The sequence below is a fragment of the Pleuronectes platessa genome, chromosome 9 (genome assembly GCF_947347685.1).
Source record: "Pleuronectes platessa chromosome 9, fPlePla1.1, whole genome shotgun sequence".
NCBI classification, from domain to species: Eukaryota; Metazoa; Chordata; class Actinopteri; order Pleuronectiformes; family Pleuronectidae; genus Pleuronectes; species Pleuronectes platessa.
In genome coordinates, this window is record NC_070634.1 from 18,144,805 (window position 1) to 18,164,995 (window position 20,191).

At 41.9% G+C, this 20,191-nt stretch overlaps 1 protein-coding gene across 1 annotated transcript in view; it reads left to right on the forward strand.

The window, feature by feature from the left end:
• tsc22d2 (TSC22 domain family 2) overlaps positions 1 to 12,959 on the forward strand; it is a 34,546-nt gene extending 21,587 nt beyond the window's left edge. The window contains exons 2-3 of the mRNA XM_053429760.1: positions 10,146 to 10,197; positions 10,536 to 12,959. Coding sequence (XP_053285735.1) covers positions 10,146 to 10,197; positions 10,536 to 10,841 — 358 coding nt within the window. The 3' untranslated portion in view covers positions 10,842 to 12,959. The remainder of the gene's footprint in view (positions 1 to 10,145; positions 10,198 to 10,535) is intronic.
• Positions 12,960 to 20,191: the final 7,232 nt, after the last annotated feature.

The window sequence follows — 20,191 nt, forward strand, 5'->3', positions numbered from 1 at the left end:
TTCTGTTTGTTCAACATCCAGCTCATGTTTGCCTCGAGGCCCTGTGACTAACAGTGCGTCTTTATTCAAGGGCTTTCAACTAACAGCAGGAAAATCTGAGGGAGCCGCCTCATTCCACCTCCCTTTGTACTGAGCCAACTTTCCTGCAAGGTTGGACTTGTTATAAGCGAAGAGGGGATTGCTCATAAACAGTTTGAGGGCCTAAAGGAGCATTCCTGTTGGATTCCTCTATGATTGCTTTGAAAAGTGTCAAACCTAAGCTGGGAAGTATACCCCAACACTAATTACCAGTAATATATTGAACTAGTCTCACAGTTTTGCGTGCATCAAAACACGATTGCCCTATTGACATGTGCAGCAGGAATCATCTACAATAATATCTTAATTGTTTTAATGACGTTTGGACTGATATTGTCGAGCATGTAACCAATCAAATTCCAAGTTAATATAGAATATATAAATACTATAAAATTTGTGAAGGCAAAATGCAGACATCTTAAAAGACAGATGTCGGAAATTGGCTGCAGTTTAAGACTGTTTGACAACTAACTTGTTTCAGCATCTGCCACTGCAGAGAATATAAAGGATATGAAAAGATTTGTAAGTCAGCTGACCACAACCCGGCCTAAACCAGCCAAGGTACCAACACAAACCACACTCAGCCAACTTAACTGGAATATATCCTCAGGACAAGAAAAGCAACAGATGAGATTCTGTCACTACTCTCATTTGCAGACGAAATGGATGGTTTTAAGCCTTTTAATACTTAAAAAAAATGTTTACAATGCAAAAATATCCATCTAGATATGATTTTATGTCTATCACACTTTCCTACTTGACTGATTGTCTTTACAGTCAAATCGTATGTAGTTCTATGTTCACAAAGATTGAATGCTGGTAAAATTATTTTAATACATTTACAAACCATGATGAGATTCTACAAGTTTTTGAACATTGAGACTTATTTATTAAATGCCTAAAAAATGTTAGCAAAATACACTATAAAGCAGTGCTGTACATAGTTGTGCTGTTTTGTTGTAGGTGTAACTTCAGTTTCAGTTTGAGAACCCATCTGTTTTGAATTTGTTCCTGTGTAAAAGCTGTTTTTCTTCTTTTTTGTTGCATCACTGTTTATGTTATTATTGCACAAATCTGATTTGTTCCTACAACTGCCAATTTTTTGTTCTTCACAGTCAATTTAAAATTGCCTGCACAGACTTATTAGTGGTTTACAAGGCCAATAAACAACCCTGCAATTCTTAATTATTTCTTAAAATCATTACACAAGCTCAAACTCTATTGACCCTTATTTGATCCCTTAGCTCGGCTTACATCGCCTCTGAGATTAATTTATTTCAGCCAAATTAAATTACAGGTTATGGTCTTCCTTTGTTAACATTTCAGAAAACGATCTGTTGATCCGCTGAATAGATTCATTGTGAGGCTGTGATTGGTCCCAAGTAAAGCAGCAGCGAACCTTTTACTGCCCTCCATCCCCAGTAATCAACTTTATGATAGCAAACAATAAAGAAAAGACAGATTTATATTCACACTGAGCACACCTGATCAGCGGCCCCTCGCTCAGCCGTCATTTGATCTAGACCAGGTATGCACTTTGTGTTTATTACACGGAAACAAACATTTCATTATGAGGCAAGTTGAACGTGGGAAAGATGCAGTTTGACTCCTGATGTCCTCATACCAGTCAACTCCTAATTGGCTTATTTAATCATTTCTCAGCATTCTGCCTTTATCATTCATAAACAAATCAAGTGTTTTTGCACTATACGTTTCGGGGTAGCTAAAGGGTTAGAAAACACAAAAAATGACAAGCGAGAGAAAGGTAGATTAAATATCGTATCTTACTTTAAACTTGAAGTTAGATATGTTTTTATTACCTATTGATATTCACGCTTAACTGCAGGCACACTACTTAAACACCACATGTTATTCAACATCTGTTAAAACATTGACTTTCACCAAATCCTCTTTTTGTCTTGGCATTGACATAATTGGAGTCACTCTTTTCTCCATACAAATGTAAAACACTCACAAAAACACTTTGTAATTGCTGACAGGCTTTGGGGCATGTGCTCAGAGGACATCGCCCAATTCAGTTTCAAAGTCTTTCTTAGAATCACACACAACAATAAGTGCATAATTCTGAACAGATTCCTCAGTGGTTGTAAAGGAGGGACGCTCCCTCCAGCAAAATCACTAACTACAGATCTTCGATGGATATGACATGACTCGACATAGTGCAGAGGTCTCATCACAGACTTAAGCCTTCTAACATGCAGGGAGGGATCGATGAATGGAGATCATAATCGTCAAAGACTTTGAACGGCTGATGTAACAGACCTCATGTCTCAAAGAGGGCTCTGTAGGTGGCAGCATTTTCATCCTGTCAACTTTATCTTTGGAAACATTGCGCACACATTCAGCCTTTTCAATGTCGTCTTGCTTCACACTTACTCAGTGGAAGGCATTCTTAACTGGGAGATACCCAATATAACCACATGCTTCTATTGTTCGGATCAGCAGAGGGTCAATTGGCGTGCACAGCCATACACAGCCATTCAGTGAATGATTATCGGAAGAAGTACATTTTGCATTCTGCTTCAATTTGAAGGTATTATGTGTAATAATTCTTAATTAAAATGTCTAGACTTATGTTTAATTAGTTGTTTCCTTGTGTACTTACATTATTCAAAATGTATCCAACAATGTTCAAACCTAGAGAAATCCTCGGTTTTATTCAAGATAACAAGAGGTTTCATTTTGGTCGCCTTTTAGCTGCGTCATTATCTGCTTTCCCAGTGACTTTGTCCAACAACCACTCTCCCATGATGGGACGCTGCTTCATGATGTTGTCTTTAGTTTTTGTTTTGAATGAGACTCCTAGCGCCAGAAGTTACATTGTATGTTTTATCGGGGTTACAGCTGACCATTATTCTCAGTCTCCGCTGTGTAACATCAAGTCCTGAAGCTCAAGTTTCACAAAAAAAATGAGATGGATGCAGCAGTTAAAAACTAATGGGAGACATGTATCAGGTCCCAGAGTTTTCACAGCATTGCTCATATTGACATTAGTCTGACCCAGACCCTGTAGCTCAGAGAGGAAGCCCAAATGAGGCTAAGTCCTTGATCCCGTGATAAATGCTCTGCTGAATACAGAGGCTCGTTAACAGCGAGGTGCCAGGAGTTTCCCCTCAAGGCCTCAGGAGTAACCGTTACTTTTAACACATTTCTGTGGGGTCTCAAGCCACGTTGGGCCAAACAAGTGGCACATTGCCAAATCACTGAGGGTAGTGGAGAAAAACTCATGAAATAAGATATTGAGACGTGGTGCATTCTAATGATCTGCTTTCATTCGAGCACCGTATAGGTAGTGATTATTTAAACCCCCCCCCCACCCACACCCACACAACCCTGGGTCCCCTACTGTTTGCACATGGAGTTCGATGGTCACATTACACTGTGGCTCCTTATTATTTCTTCGGGAGCTGGGTGGGATGACGCTGCAACCATTAACAAACATCCCTCACAGGAGTTATTTTAGTTCCGACATAGGTTAAAATAACGTAGTCCTCCGTAACCCGGTAAAATTAAGACTGACTGTTGAAGCTCATCCGCTGTCTGAAGAACCAAGGTCATCTTCGACTGTGTTAACTCCTCAAGGGCTTCTAAACAAGCATGTGCTCCCTGTCGTCTAATTCATCCACCAAGGCGTCTTCTGAAGGTGTCCATGTCTTAGGGCGAGCTGACGGTCTTTGAGGGAATGTCACGTGGGACATGCACAACAAGGCCATGTTTGTGAACAAGTCTGGGGATTATGTAACAGGCGAGGGTACGAGTGGGACAGTTCCTTTGGGCTGTTTACGAGGAAGCTCGGTGGCACCAGACTCACCCACTCATGACTCTGATTTAGTGCTGGAAAAATAAAGCCTCAATCTCCGAACAAGCAGTCCCTGAGCTCCGTCTTATTTTGTTTAGTCTGTATTGTTTCAGCGTGTACCTCCCCTTAAAAAAGACGTCCCGAAAACGAAGCTTCGGATAAATACTCGACGTTCAGAGACTCGTATTCACTGACTCCCAGCATCCTGCAATTGTCGGTATTGTTTGAACACTTTCAGCGCAGAAGCAGTTTGGCAAGATTCTTTCCTTTTGTGACTATTCTAGTCCAAAATGCAAATTTCAAGGATGCATCACCAAAGATAGACTTGCGGTTGTTTGGATCATGACAAGCAAGAATGCGAACCAACAATGCAAATCATTATTGTTCACACACTGCAAAAATATTCAGCTTCACTTGTTTGCTCAGTTTTAAGGTACAATCAACAACATAATGGAATGTTTTCTTGTGGTATGAGGTAATGATACTTCTGTTTTGTTATTTATAGCCTTAGAGATGTCTAAAGAATTTTCCTTGGATAAGTATCTCAAGTTTTCCTGGAAAGAGACATAATTGATCTAAAAATTAAAACACTAAAACCTTATTTACAGTGGAGGTTTCCACGGAAAACCTGATGTGGCTGCTGCCATGATCTAATTTGTCTAACTAGATAGGTAAACATGTCAGACTCACAGGTCTCCTGTCTTTAACGATACTGGTCTCTTTGTTCTCAGAGAGGGGGATCATTAGTCGAGCAAAGTGTTGAGAGGCGGCTTGAGAAGCTTGGTTGGTTGTGGAGTCATGCAGTGGATTTTTCCTTTCCAATCTTTCACTTAGTTATGTCAAGAAGCCAATTCCAGTTCTCGGAAACATTGCATTTCCGGGGTTTTCCGTTGCTTTCTGGAGGCCTATGGGCAGTGGGGACAGGGGAGGGAGGGTTGTTTCAATTGTCTATTGTGAAAATAAGCATTCTGATGTCATTTTTGGCGTTAGTTAACATTGGTAAAACTTTAGTCTTTGGACATATTTATTGTTCGAGGGGTTTTCTCCCTGGTTTATTTCTACTGTAAAGCCGTCAGAAGATACAAAATACTATTTTTCCTTCTTCATAAATAAATGTCCTCTTTGGCTGCAGGACCATATTAGGACCAACATGGTTATATGTCCTATGTATTCTTCCTCTGTGTAGCGTTGGACAACCCTTAGCATTGTTTTATATTTATTTGGTTTAAGTGCAACATAAAAGTCTTTTAAGTCTTATAATGAAATCCTCTCTTTCAATGTTTACTTGAAGCATTAGTGACTGTATTTAAAGTTTCCCTTGTGACAACTGTAAATATTAATACGCTGGAGGGATTTGCGAGATGAATGGCACTAATTGGATAATTTGTATAAATACATTTTTATATTTTCTCATTTTGCCAAGTGTTGTCATATAATTAGCTGATTTCTGCCATAACAATGAGTTAATTTTGATCCGTGAAGAAAGACTTCTGCCTGAAGTTGCTCTTATGAGTCTTCTGCCGACCTCTTCTGGTGCAGCAGCTGAACTGCATCTACAAACAATGAGAGCTGCACTAAAGCAGTTTGAAAGAGGACAACAGTGAGTCGTCAGTGAGTGAGCGCACTCCCTCTGTTGTTACAGCTCACCCTCCACCTATTGTTTTGAAATGCACTCGCAGAGGAGGAGGGTGGTTATCACTGAGGTCTAATTTATCCAGCTGCCTCCCCCCACGGTGAGTGTTTGCGTGCTCGGGGTTGGGGACGTGTGCCACATTGGATTTCTGGCACCGTGAAACATCATGTGACAGACACGGGGAGATGCGAGTACACTTTGCTCCTGCACGTGTCTCCTATGAAACGGGTCCACTGAAAACGTTGAGATCAATAACGTGTGCTGATCAGAAACAGAAAAAGCAGTTCCTGATGTTGGTGCTGATCAGCGTTGCGGTGCGTGAGCAGGTCGCAGCCCCGTGTCAAACAGGACACATGCTGATGATGGAAACGACCGGAGCTGGTATCAAACCAAACACTTTGAGGCTGCAGGTCTGTTTTGATAACCAGTCCTCTCGGAGCAGCTTGACTGTGTGCTGGCCCAGCGTGATGGTGGCTCTGACACAGATGTCTGGGTCGGGAGGCGCTGGCCTCTAAGTCGGAGGTGTCCCGATCTGGAATGTGCTGCCTTGTGGTCCAGCAGACTTTGTTGTGGGGGGTCGTGCTGCTGCAGTCTGCGGGGAAGGCCCATGTTGAGGTTAACGCAGCGAGAGGCCCTTATATAAACCTCCACATGTCTTCCTCTTTGTATAAAATGTACAGTTTGCTTTGTTTTGCTTGGACGGTGAATGTCAACAAACGAGTCCACTGACTTTCCCTCTAACGTCTGTTCTGTCTCCTTCAGGCCCGATCTCGCAGTCACTCGACAACACTGATTTAATGTAGCCTGCATGACACTTTATTATTGATAGAAACACTTTACAGCCTTGGCTTGTAAACATTCCTCTCTCTTTTTTTGTCCCAATTGTGTAAATGCTCTGTTCAAAAAGGGAGGAATGCCCACTCCTCTGGTTTTTATCAGCCCTCGCATCACACGTCCGAGCAAGACCTTTGTTGTGGAATGCAACTCATTTACCATACAGTCAACGCGTCCGTGTGGATCTGTCATGCTGTTCATTATCACCAAACTGCAGTTAGATCTGTAATAATATATCTTTCATCTCGCCCTGCAGTTTGACAGGATTGCGGATGAGGGGACAAAAGGAGGTGGAATTTTTTTTTTGAAGTCTTACTTTGCCTCACGTGTTTTGCTGTTGGTGTTGCCACAGGAAAAAAAAACCGGAAGACTGAAGAAATGTGGAACACTGCTTTACCAATCTGATTACTTACTTGCAAAGCACATGAATTCACCCAGGGGATTAAGTGTGACATGCAATGACGTTTCAGTACACGGATTTTAGTCAATTTGACCAATGAAAACATCACAGCATTCTCATTTTTCTTTGGTTATGTGTCAATAGCATACAGTTCCTGAGGGAGAACAGGCGTCCTCATTCACCTTGTCACCCTTCACAGTCGATTTCACATTTTCCTCAACACATCAGCTGTTGAATAATCAAATTTAAAAAGAACACTGAAGCTGTTTTCAAACATGAGCTCCAGATAATGTGTGAACCCATATGGTCTGGACTTGATCTGACCTTTGCCTCTCACATATGAAGAACGCAGCAGGAGCTTGTCCGGGTCAGTAGCGTTTGCAACAACAGGAAAATGTCCAGACAGTCAAGTGAGGAGTGACACCCAAATAGAGCCATCAGGAGGCCGTACATAACACATCAATTCTGCTGTTTTGGTTTACAGCACATCAACACTTGTCTTTCCAAATTGACATATTCCTCTGCGTCTTCCACATGAACCTCTGTCTGTAATGCACACTGACATTCTCCTGAGTTTTTACTGACAGGCTGACAGGAAGAGAAAGTGGAGAAAGTTAGCAGCAACTGACTCTGATGTTCTCTGGAAACTTTCTGCAGGACATCCGGAGTTTGGTGCACGTCTGAAAGCAGCTTGACAGGTTCACATGTGCATAAACATTATGAAAATGATGCGGAGATCAAACCGTGAACAAAGCCAACACCTATGGTTTGACATTTTTGTGCCAACAGAAAAGAACAAGAGCATCAAGTCCTCATTGTTTGTCCGTACATCAACAAAAGAAAAACAAAAGCACTACGTCCTCTTCTGATTACAGCTTTATCTGTGGAATAAGTTGTCCTGTGCCTCTGGAGTGATTAAGTTGTTGGCACAGTGGCTGCAGAGAGTAGTGAAACTTGTCCAGGAGTGAATGAGGTGCAGGGAGGAGGGAGATCGGGCTCAACTCCGCCTCCTGGTTTGCCAACCATGTGACCTAGTGGGCTTTTAAGACTCCACTCAGCTGCGAAGTCAACCAGGAGGCGCTGCCGTCGCAACACACGCACAGAGAACTCAGTGTCAATCTGTTTTTAAGTTGGGAGAGGCTTCGGAGAAACGGCACCGACATGCGCTGCAGAATGAGCTACAGTCTGCCCTGCTCGCCCGGAGCATCACCGACGTACTCGGGGCGTTTGATGACGTACAGAGCGCGATGCGCCAGGTACAGAACTTTCTCTGAGAGCTTTACTTTGGGATGAGTGTACCTCCATGTGGTCGGTGTGATGTTCGAGTCTGTGGGTTTACTGCCGCTCTGCCTCTTGGACACTCATATTAACTCAATGCTGTGGATGTGAAGTCGCCATTTGGCCTCTTTCTCTGAGTGTTTCAAGAGCTTTCCAATCAGTTGTTTGACCCATTGTGCTCTCTGTGTGCTCCCACTAGGGGCATCATGTTGGGTTTGTGTTTGTATTCCCCCCCCCCCCCGTTTGACCACCCACCACCACCACCGCGACTTGTTGCCTACGTGCGCTCCGGCATAAGGCTGTGAAGTCCTGGATAAAGCACTGGGGCTCCACATGATCCTGTGGTGGTGCACAACGCTTGCCTTTTAAGTCAACGATGTATTTAATGCATATATGTCTTATTTTTAAGTTATTTACACGGATCCACAATGAGTTTAAGTGCCGATAAACTTCACGCTTCATCTTTACGCACACGGAAAAAAAGTTTACGCTTTGAAAAAGACCAAAATTACGCGCACACGTGTCATGTCAATAAAGGCATTTGGGCTCATGCGCACATGTTTTGAGCTCTTCACTCCCCCCTGACCTCTTTGCATGTGTTCCTCTCGCTGCACGTTCACCGTATGGCCTGAGGCTGTGTCCGAACATGACAACAGTGCGTCTGGACTTCATGGTCGCTCTCCGGGATGTCAGAGCACCTTCTAGCGGCACCAACACGACTCGGTCCTTGCTTTTTTTTGCAGCTGCATCCGAGCGGGGCGGTGATTGTGCGCGCAGGAGAGAAGCGTGTTTTCCTGGAGAATAAGATAAAAAGCTCCAGTTTGGTGTTTTTATATATTTGTTCCCGCCGTGAAGTAAACTCTCAACATTTGCTCGCGTCGTGTTGTGTGAGGATCTGGATCGAGGCTCAGTAAGTGAATCGTCTTTTGTGGGTTAAACCGAGATGCGTTTGTGTTCCTCTCTTTCTTCCCGCGGAGGAGAAACGAGGTCGCAAAACAAGATGTTGCGGTGCTCTGAAGCGGTTTTTGAAAACGGTTTAAACCAGATGGATTCAGATAGAAGCAACAGGGGATCCGCAACGCCCCCTCCCCAGAATATGATTTAATTTGTTTTTAACCCAGAGAGCGGAGGCGATGAGATCGGATCGTGTAAACCGATCCTAGCCGCGCCCGGATCCCAGCTCCTGCTGGAGTGAAGTCTTCCTCCTTCCATGATCTGTGGTCTGCCTTCACTGTAGCACGTCCTGTAGAGCAGAACTGATAATGATCACGATCTGCTGACATGTTGGAATTTAAACATAGTCCAGGAGCTTTGCTATCTCAGCCCCTGCTGCTTCTACACTAGTGTATATGACACAGACTTGACTATATATTTATTGACACTTGGACACATGTTTGTTTTTTTCTGTTGAAAGATGTCAGGTTATGAAATACAATAAGAAAAGGCATTTAAAGAGAAATCTCAGATTGAGATTATAAGTGCAGAGAAGGCAGTGGGAGTTGTGGTCGAACCTCTTTAGTGTTTAGTGTTATGAAGGTCACTTGCACCTCCAGTATTTTGACATCAAAGTTGATCTGTGTATGTAAAGTACTCAATGCTGTTATGGAGAGAAGTATGGACCTGTGCGGAGGGTCGTGTTTGGCATGAGACCATTTTCCCCTCCCACCTCTAATAGAATGGGAAATGACGTGTATGGGGATTTACCCAGTCTGACTTGTGTTTAAGATCGGTGCCATGTCTGTAATATCCCACTTTGCCTGTAACAACATCAAACACAGGCCCTCTGCAGGATTTGAAAGTGTTCCTTTCTCTTACACTTTCTCTCAAGATCACTAAAAATAGATTATTTTATCTCTGTTGGAAAAGCATTTTATTCCAAATCAGTTCTTCGCATTCCCTGAGATTACTTTTTTTTTTTAAAATAACCCAGGGATAGTTCAATGTTCTTTTTTGAAAAATTAAAGTAAATGAGGTTGTGTTTGTCACTTAAAGGAGCAGATTTGACAGTTGGTGAATACGACCGAGCTTATTTCAGTCCGTAGCACGTGGTAGACATGAGACTGATATCCTGAAGTAACGTTTTACTCTCTCTCTCTCCACAGTGCATCCGGGGCCAGCGTCGTTGCCATCGATAACAAGATTGAGCAGGCAATGGTGAGTTTCCCACTCGTTACAGCAACATGGTCAGCTGACCCACGTTCTCTGCAAGTCTGTACAATGACTCGTTTCATAACTGTGTTTGCTGACGCTAAGTGACACAACTGACTCAACCACGCTGACACGGCCGCTGCACTCTGATTGACAACTGACCTCTATAAAAATGCAGCTGTTGAAATCCTCACGGCCGTGACGCATCGGTGCTAAAGATGTCTCCCAAAAAAACCTCACCAACTATCACCTTGAGCTCTGAGACGACATATTTCGCTTTCCATGTAGAGTGAGTGTCCTTTTTGTGTGGTAAGATAAGTTTCCATTGTCGTGTCTTCTCTCAGGACTTGGTGAAGAGCCACCTGATGTACGCTGTTCGCGAGGAGGTGGAGGTCTTGAAGGAGCAGATCAAGGAGCTGTACGATAGGAACTCGGTGCTGGAGCGCGAGAACGCCGTGCTCAAGTCGCTGGCCAACTCGGATCAGCTCAGCCAGCTGTCCGGTCAGCTCACCCAGGGCAGCAACACGCCGCCGCTGCTGCTGCAGCAACAACACCCGCTCGTCACAAACAACAACAACAACAACAACCCCTTAGTTCATCACGAGGGGAGCCCGAGCGTCCCTCATCAGCCAAACATCACCTCGGCGTGATCCCCCTTCCCCCAGAACACAAGCTTAAAAAACACACACCTCCCAAGTACAGGAGCGGAAGATTCTGTTAGAAAAAGACAACAACTGCTACCGTCCCGTTAGCTCCATAAAGCAAAAGGCTCTGCTCTGCGCTCAGTTTGTCCCATTTGAGGAAAAATCAACAACAGCGACATGTTTGTTTGTCACCTAGAGCCATGCTTCGATGTGTGCACGCTGCCGTCACCAGGCCTTCACGTTGTTAAGACATTTACCACCAATTGAAAAGTCTTCTTCTGGCCCTGTGTTTGGCTGCAGAGAAGCGGGGAAAGAAGGAAAGGGGTAGGGGAGCCAGTCCAAACCGTTAAACAGCATGCTGATCTTGTGCAGGGGACTTGGGGAGGGGTCAAAGGGCACAGAGGGCCCGAAAATATTCGGGTAACAAGTGATGGAAGTGGACGATGCCCCTGCGAGGGCCCGGTTAAAACATCCAGCCCAGCATCTCTACCCCACATCACTCCAGGGCTGGAAGACGGCAGAGAGGTGGGGGGGAGATGATTCATCCTCCTTGAGCAGAGGAGGACGCCAGGGGGCCAGCTCGAGCGGAGCGAGTGGAGCGCCCCCAGCTTGTCATATGCTGCAACAAACGCTTGTGTTGTTTTCTCAGAGCCACCATACTTTTGACATGAATCGTGATACTTTTTAATTAGTTCAGTTTTAGTATTTGCATTTATTTATTTCAGGGCTGCTATTTTCATAATGTAAATGAACAATGTCATCAAGATACTTATTAAAAAGCAAAAAGAAACCTTTCTCTTTGGTCTTTTTGGTATTTTAGAATCTGTCAGGTATTAAATTTGGTTGTCTCTCGCAGTAGATCTCAGTAAGTAGGCAATAAGTTCCATGATGGACACGTTTCTTCTCACGAGATAGTGCTAACACTAAGGCTGAGCTTGCATTAGGTGAAATCCAGGTTGAATGTATATTTTGTAAAGTGTAAAGTATTAAGAGTGAGGAGGAGGAGGGTTTGTACAGGAGATCACCAGTTGTTAAGATATGATTTATGTGATGGGCTGTTTCCATAAAGAAACTAATAATTTACTTTTCTTTTTAGACTTTCTTTGTCAAAATGAAAAATTATGAATTTGTGGTTGTGGTGGGGGATGAAAAGCTGTGAAAATTGTTCGACCTACTTTATAACCAAAGACGCAAAGCTGTGTATGTTATTTTTGTTTGTTTTTCCTCCCCATTTATAAATGCACATTTAGTTTTTGTATTTTTGTTCCTATACTTTCTCTCCATCCCTATACTTTGTTGCTGTTTTGCATGTCCTGCATGATCTATAATCAGACCACTTTCTTACCTCATGTTTTTACCCAGCACTCTTTATTTTCCTGTCACGTTGTCAGTCTGTGAATGATCGTCGGAGGGGTTGTGAAAGAGAACAATGGGCAGAGAGGGTGGAGTAAGTTGGTGAGGGTAAGAATATATATTATAAAGAATGGAAAAGGTGTTTGTTTGGGATGGATGGAAGGTCTTTGTGCACAAAACGTTAGGCAGAAAAAGAGCCATCTTTTGTTTTCACATGCCTAGAAATGGTTTTGTTACAAAAGCAAATTTTAATGTATTTAATGAATGCGTTTAGATTTTTAATGTACCAACACTTTGCTTACCATGGAAAAATAAACAAATGTCCCGCGAAACAAAACAATGGAAACTATTAAACATTTTTCACACTTTAAAGCTGGAACCCAGTAGATTGTGTATGAGCATATTATGGGATGTCCTGTCTGTGCTTCCACGTCTTTGTGCCTCCTTTGCTGTCGCCTGCTGTCGCCAGGCGATCAGGTTTCTTTCTCTGTGGCTTAGAACCAAACCAAAATGCTTGGTAATTGTACAATCAGTCATCTTTCTACTCGATGGACTCTTTGATTTCTTCTTTAATTTTTTTTTGTGAAATGGGCTTATTTCTTTTTATTTTCTGTATTTCTTTTGTTTTGAAGGAGACGCCGTGTACATGCCAAGTGTACTGTATGAACGTGATCACTGAGCCTTGGAGGAAATATCTTAACGATGCCCTTGAAATGTGCTGTTCAGACGATTTTAGTTTTCAGTCAGAAATAAATTACTGTTTTATTAAGAGACTGTCTTCATGAGTCTTTATTTCCTCTCCTTTCCTTTTTGTGACTAATGGCAGAATTACAAACACTGATCTATGATATAAATCATTTCATCACAGATCATTTCTGAATCTAGATATTGTTACATATACAAATCTTCAGAGCAAACCACTTTGTACTAATTGATTCCAAGACATTAAACGGATCAACCATATGAAATTCAGCCATTGTTCATTTAGTTATAATATATAGTTATACACAGTGTTAAATAAAGATACAATATATACATTTATTCCAAATCAACAATAACCCATCTTCAGTCTTACATCTAAAACGTCTGTTACAACAATTAGGTTTATTATTTATTATGTTTCACTGCAGTTATCTGTATCCTGCTGTGTGTGCTATTTAAAGGTGTATGCCAGTCAAAATATGTAAGTACAGGTTCATTTTTTTTCTGCCCTTTCCTTTTTAGAGTGTAAAAAACACTAAGAAAAAACATATACGTATTCATAGATGAAAACATGTTTCCCTCAGTGGACATTCAAGTATAAAGTCTTATAAACCAAACCGCTCCGGTCTGTAAGAACACCAGTGTGATATCCGAGGCAACGTGACACAGAGACAAACAACCATTCACACTCAGTTGCACAACTAGGAGCTGTTCAGAGTGGACAATTAACTTAAGAGAAAACGCAAACTGCACACAGAGAGAGTGCGGCACGATGGGGATCAAACCTGGGACCACTGTCCACCGTGCCACTGTATCATAGCAGCCCACAGTCTCAGTTATCTACATTGAGAACTCCTCAAAACGACAGGACGCCCTGACTGTTTGTTGTTGATGACCTTATGGCTCTAGGCAGAAGTGAAAACAGTCGGCCTGGTCACTTTGGGGCAGGTACATAAAACTGTGACCTCTGCAGGGAAGACGACACCTGCACGGACTGCTGTGCAGTGTTGTGCATGAACGAACGCAAAAGAACGCGCTCATTGAACACGTTCACTTTTATGAGAACGATGAACTGAACGCAACTCAATGACAAATAATGAATTTGAACGGTGAACACGTTCATATTGTAGCGTCCTCGCGTATAGACGACAGGAAACTTCTCTCTTTATGTGTAACTTTATTAAAGTCCAGCGAACACGACACGCTTCTTGTTTGTAACTCTGACACTCCTCACATCCACCACTGTATTCTTCACTCCCCTTCCTCATTCACCCTTGATACGCCAACTCATCAGCCAATGAGAGCCTGGCATCCCACAAAACCCTACAGCCATTGGCCTAGACTGTCACGTGCCCCACCCCTACCTGTTCACTGACCCTCGGGACATTTCAATACTTTCTCCTCAGGAGAGACGCTGTCTATCGAATGCCTTCACCATGTCGTTGCTCAGTGCCCGTAAAATGTCCGCGATTTAGCCTAACCGAAACCAACTAACTAGACTTCGCACTACGTTACCCATCATCCATGGCACACATATGCAGACCAAACAAGCAACGTATTCCAAGTGTTTTCTTCTCTGGCCAGTGTCTCGGCTCCGTACCACACAACTTGGTAGAAGGAAGCTTCATGGATCAGAGACTTTAGTGAATGAATCTGGAATCTTCTCTCAAAAAATACCCCCCCGTCCCACTGGGTTATTCTCTAACAATAGGTATCATCCAGTATCTAAAAGCCAAAAATATAAAAGTAACTTTTAAGTAAGGCTGTCAGATATATGTAGTTAAGTAGAAAATATTTTCTCTGAAGTGTTTATCAAAAGCAGCATAAAATGACAACGACACACACACGATAATTTGTCCATCGTCTTTATGTGCTTAGTTCCGGGGGGAGTCCATCAGCTGAGCTGGCCTAGTCGGTAAAGCGTTTGGTCTCTAACAACAGTGACCTGGGATTGAATCCCACTCATTCCCATTTTTAAGCTGGCAATATGTTACACTTAAAATTGGCAGAACTTCTTCTATTAATTGCAAAATATCTTACACTATGTTAATTTAAATTAATTAAATATAAAAACAGGGGAAGTTTTTATTTAAAAAAAAAAAAAAGAAGCTGCGCGCGCAATTCCTGCGCATTGGGCTTCTGCACAGAATGTGCGCAGTAGACTTCTGCGCAGGATGTGCGCAATGGGCTTCTGCGCAGAATGTGCGTGGTGGCCTTCTGCGCAGAATGTGCGCAGTAGGCTTCTGCGCAAAATGTGCGCAGTACCAGGAGCCGCCCCTGTCACTGGTTATCTTGGCTCGCTGTCTGGCTGGTAACCAGCCGTCCTGACCGCTCCGTGAAGAAGGAGGAGGAGATGTTTCTTTACTTGGAATGCGGCCACTTTATTTCTCGGATATACAGCAGGAGCAACACTCGCATCACCTCTAGGTGCTCCGTCACTTCTCCTTATAAACACACTTTTAGCGTATTTTCCCACAATACCCTGGTGCACTACGTCACACACTACAAACTTTCCTTAAAGGGGCAGGCCATACCTGCAACACAACAGCTCTCGGTCTCATACAGATGGCTAGAGAAAGCAGAGACGCAGACTCAGCAACTACATCCGAGATCCGATGCACCTTATTATTATCTGAGGGATTTTTACACACTGTCTTATAAACATTCCGACAGTAAAGGCAAGGGGTAGTGATGGATAAGGTTTTCTTTAACAAGTTAAGTCTTTCATTCTCACTTTCCACCTTAAAACTATGAAATTAACTGAAATATGAACTACTTCAGAATTTAAATGGTGAACTATGAACGTGAACTATTCATGTTTACTTGTATGAACTGAACTTTGAACTTGTTGATTAGAGTAGTGAACTTGCACAACACTGCTGCTGTGCATGTGTGACTCTCCCCACTGTCATAAATTAGCACCTTATTACTGCTCCAGAAACACAGTTATTTTCAAAGCAGCGCTGACGTGAGCATTGAGGCCAGGTCAGTTACTTAATTGCTCAGTGGTCTATATTGAAGTCACGAGTGAGCTCTTTATATATCAGACTTCAATAAGCCACTTTTCATGGACCTGCTCTTTATAATAAGCCCCACATGTTGTTTATGAAACACTCCGCAGCTTCTTCATGCCCAAATTGGACATCTCAGGACATTGCGTCCTCCGTGTCCCCGACTGTACAATGCTTCTGTTCTTTTCTTTCTCAGGTGCTGATAGAAGCAGTGTTGTGTTTGGCAAAGACACACACATTTTTTTCATGGTCTGCATCAAGCTATGCATATCATGCCTGCAACAAAGAGAGAAGGTATACAAACCATAGCAACTCCCCTATATGTCTGAAGGAGGTTATAGTGTTTGGTCTTACCACAGATATCCTGCTTTCACGCCACTCATCTATATGTGACTGTCTGCAGCTGATAAGGGTTTAACATCAAGAATCAATTACATTTATTCATCATAAGGGTTTTAGAAGGACATCTTAGGAATGATATATATCCGCTGATATATCTGTATTGAAGTATTCTCTAATATTGGTATCTCATTTTTTGTAATCTTTTTTCTAAAAACCTCCAAATGTTATTTTCACCTTGGAATGTCAAATAAGGAATTTCTTGCTGCTCTTGTAAAGAGATTACATCTAAATTTCTTGTGCATATATTCAAATGAAAACCTGTCTGGACATTGGAGGCTGAGTAGGTATCAGCATCTAACCCCCAAAAATCCAAATCGGTGGGACCCCAATCTTAAATCATCTCTATTTGTGACCAGAATAAAATGCATCAACACAACGTGACCTTATTGATTTCCACCTTTGGTCCCTTTGAATCCCAGCGGCCTGTTGACACAAACTGCCACCGGCTGAGAAGAACGACGGCTCTGTTCCAAAACAGTGAGCCTGCCAAGAGACGAAGAGGATTTTATCAGGAAATGTAATTACTCACCATTTACCGTCTTTCCCTAGAAAGGCTTCTATCTTTATAATCTAGATCACTTGTGTAACACTAATTAAAACTTACTCCTATATCACAATGGAAATCACAAAGTACTAGAGTGTTGATCCATTCACATAGAGCACATAAGAAGAAATGGAGGTGAAGGGGTCTCTGTTAGCCCCTCAACAGACATCCATCATCAGATGTCCCTTTCATTTGCACTGTGTTGGAGAGAACAGCCGTTTCCTCAGAGTGCTGGTTTCTTTGTTTACAGGTGCCGCCATGTGAATCAAATTTCCCCTCTTTGAACTCTTACAAAGTTACATGTAATCTGATCGACTCTCACTCAAGTCCTAAGAAAACCTTGAATTGTTTATTTTCACTTGAGTATCTTGGTGGATTTTTGTTTGTTTTGGCTCAGATACTCTATCAAATTATTTTTTTATCGTGTCAGACTTGTTAAAAAAAATGTCTCTACAGCTCGAACATGATACTTTTGGTCAGGAGATGATGACAAATTGCTCCGCATGAATAATATCTCTCTCGGAAAGATGTGACACTACTTGATAGATTCTGAATGACATGAATCAATCCTTTCGGCTCAATCATGTTTCCTCTGAGTGTTTTTACACCACACTGCAGAAATACTTTTTCTGGATGAATGTGCCTTTTCTCACTCTTTCATTCAGTTAAAACAGAAAAAAAAAGTAGAATACCAAGGAGCCCTGTTGCAAATTAAAAAAACTGGATCAACCGGACTTTGCATCACTGTGACTAATCCTCTAAATCACCTACTTTCCATTCATCATGTGTGTTCGTGCTGCGGCAGGTTACAGCTCTGAGTCACCGTGGCCTGTGCACAGCTGTGGTAAGGACGGGGTGTGTCGCTACGTCACTGTGTACAGTTCCACTACATGCAAATCCACGGATGACGGAAAGGAGCTGAACTCTTCTTCTTCTCACATCTTGATCATCAGCTTGTGCCGACGTGCCCTGACTCCTTAGCATACGTGTCAGGAGTCAGGACACATTGTGAAACACTCTCAGCAGAACAGGTGATCGAGTGAATCATGCAATGACGGAAAGACATTTTTCTTTCCACTTAATAATACCTTATAATTCTACTCCACCACATTTCTGAGGTATATTGTAAGTATGACACTCCAAATCTTTGATTATATGTCACATGAAAAATAATGAAAACAGCTCAATTATATTCGGTAGACATTTAATTGCTAGAAAAACTCAATTTAGGAAGTATTCAAGTTTTTTTTGTGTCATATGTAAGCACAATGAAAAGTGGGTTATTTAAGCAACTAGCGCAATAATTAGATTTAAATAAAGCAAAGTAAAAATACAATACTATAAACTATATACATTCCAGGATACAAGTGTATTAACAACTTTAAAACTGTATTGCAATTTGTGTGATAAGTTATTACACATTTTCCAACCTTTATCTTTATGACGAATAGCCTACATGTGCAATAGACCAAAATCAATAAGATGTTTAAAAAGTCAATACATAGAAAAACATTAATCCAAATATCATATAATAAAATACCGGTATGAAGGGGGTGATTCAGCATAATCACTTTTACAATGTGATGTTGCTGATTTCACATGTAAGTAAAAGGACGTAATCACTTCCTTCATCACTGGTATTATGAGATTCATATTGATGTGTTCCCACAGGCCTCTGTATTTCCTCCATATCACCAAAGAAGAGTAAAATATAAGATCAGATTCCCTCGTTCTCTTAGCTTGTGATATATTGTGCAATCTACTTGTCACAGCGTCACCACAGCACCAACGGATCTCAAGTGTCAAGTGTCTCACAGCACAGTGGGGAAGGAAGTGTTATGTAATCCCAGTGGAGGCCTGTTGTGTGCAGGGACTCGCCACATTGTGCTTGAATGTGTTTGCACATATTATGCAAAGACAATTACTCACCATTCAGTCCTCCACAGCCACGCCTGCTGGAGGACACTGGCTGTGGACTGACTCACCACCGCCACCAAGAACTGATACACTGCCTGCGTTTATGGAGTTAACACCGAGATCAACACTGTGGCGCCATCTTGTGGGTGTGATGTGACAGTGACATGAAGGCTCATAAAAAACTAAATCGCCTTGTTTTGAGCAGGATGTACGACTGTTCTTGGGTGATCTCCATTTTGTGCTACTTTTTTTAATCTTATTCATTATATTAAAAAAATATGTAGAATTTTGTACCTTTCACTCAGCTATTTATTTCACCGTTTACTATTCAGATTGAGTTTTAACATGGTTATAATACAACACAGTCATAAAGTTTAAACCGATGGTTCCCAACATGCTTGTCATGTTTCAAATGGGTGTGAGTTGTTGGCACTTTCACCAAAGTCTCTCATAGATTGAGATGTTTTTTTTGTTAAACCGTATATACATGTACAATCACGTAAAGAGGTTTGGCAGGTGAGCTCCATAGTAGAAATAATGCAATTGTTAAAAGTCAGAAGTCAGATGTACAATAACAGGGAATAATTCATGGGTATGGAAAGAATCTGGCTAATTTAAGAGACTTCCCTCTATAAGCGTGACATTTTGGGCATCTTGAATTCAATTTAAGGAGACTGTAAGGCAAAGGTACATGTGTGGAGGTCTAGGAGTTTCTAGGTATTACTATTTTTGCTCTTACCCTGTTTTCTAGTGTCTGTATTTTTATCTCAGAATATTTTAGTCGGAATAAGTTAAACAGTTTTTTGCACATTTGAAAACTGTAAAATAAATTATCCTGATAAATAAATATCCAGTAATATAATTTAGTTACAACGAAGGCTAGCTCTCATCAAAATGGGGTATGTACGCCTACGTTTATATTTTATGTAAATCTAGAGTATTTTAGATTTACTAATACTTTTACTTAAGTATGATAGTTCATCCAGGACTTTCACTTGTAACAAAGTATTTTTACAGTTGTAATGGTACTTTAAGCTAAGTCTGATAGTTCATCCAACACTTTTACTTGTAAGAGTATTTTGTCAGATGTACTGATACTTTTACTCAGACACCAGAGATCAACCAGCGTTCAGAGTCACAGTCACCATACCAGATTGTAACAGCAGGTGGAAGTACTGACTAAAATAACTGTGTTTTAGTTTTTGATTCCTCAGGTTTTAACAGTTCATTGCACTAATCACATGTCTGTGATGAATAAACACATCAGTCACAGAGAAGCAAACAGCAGAGGACTTTATTTCACAGTAAAAGCCTGGATGTCATAAAGTGGGCAGAGCGGAGGACTACACCTCTCCCCCCCCCCCCCCCCCCCCCCCAGAGCAGGTCATGCGGCCTGCACTGTTTTGATTCACGGCGCAGAGGAGCGG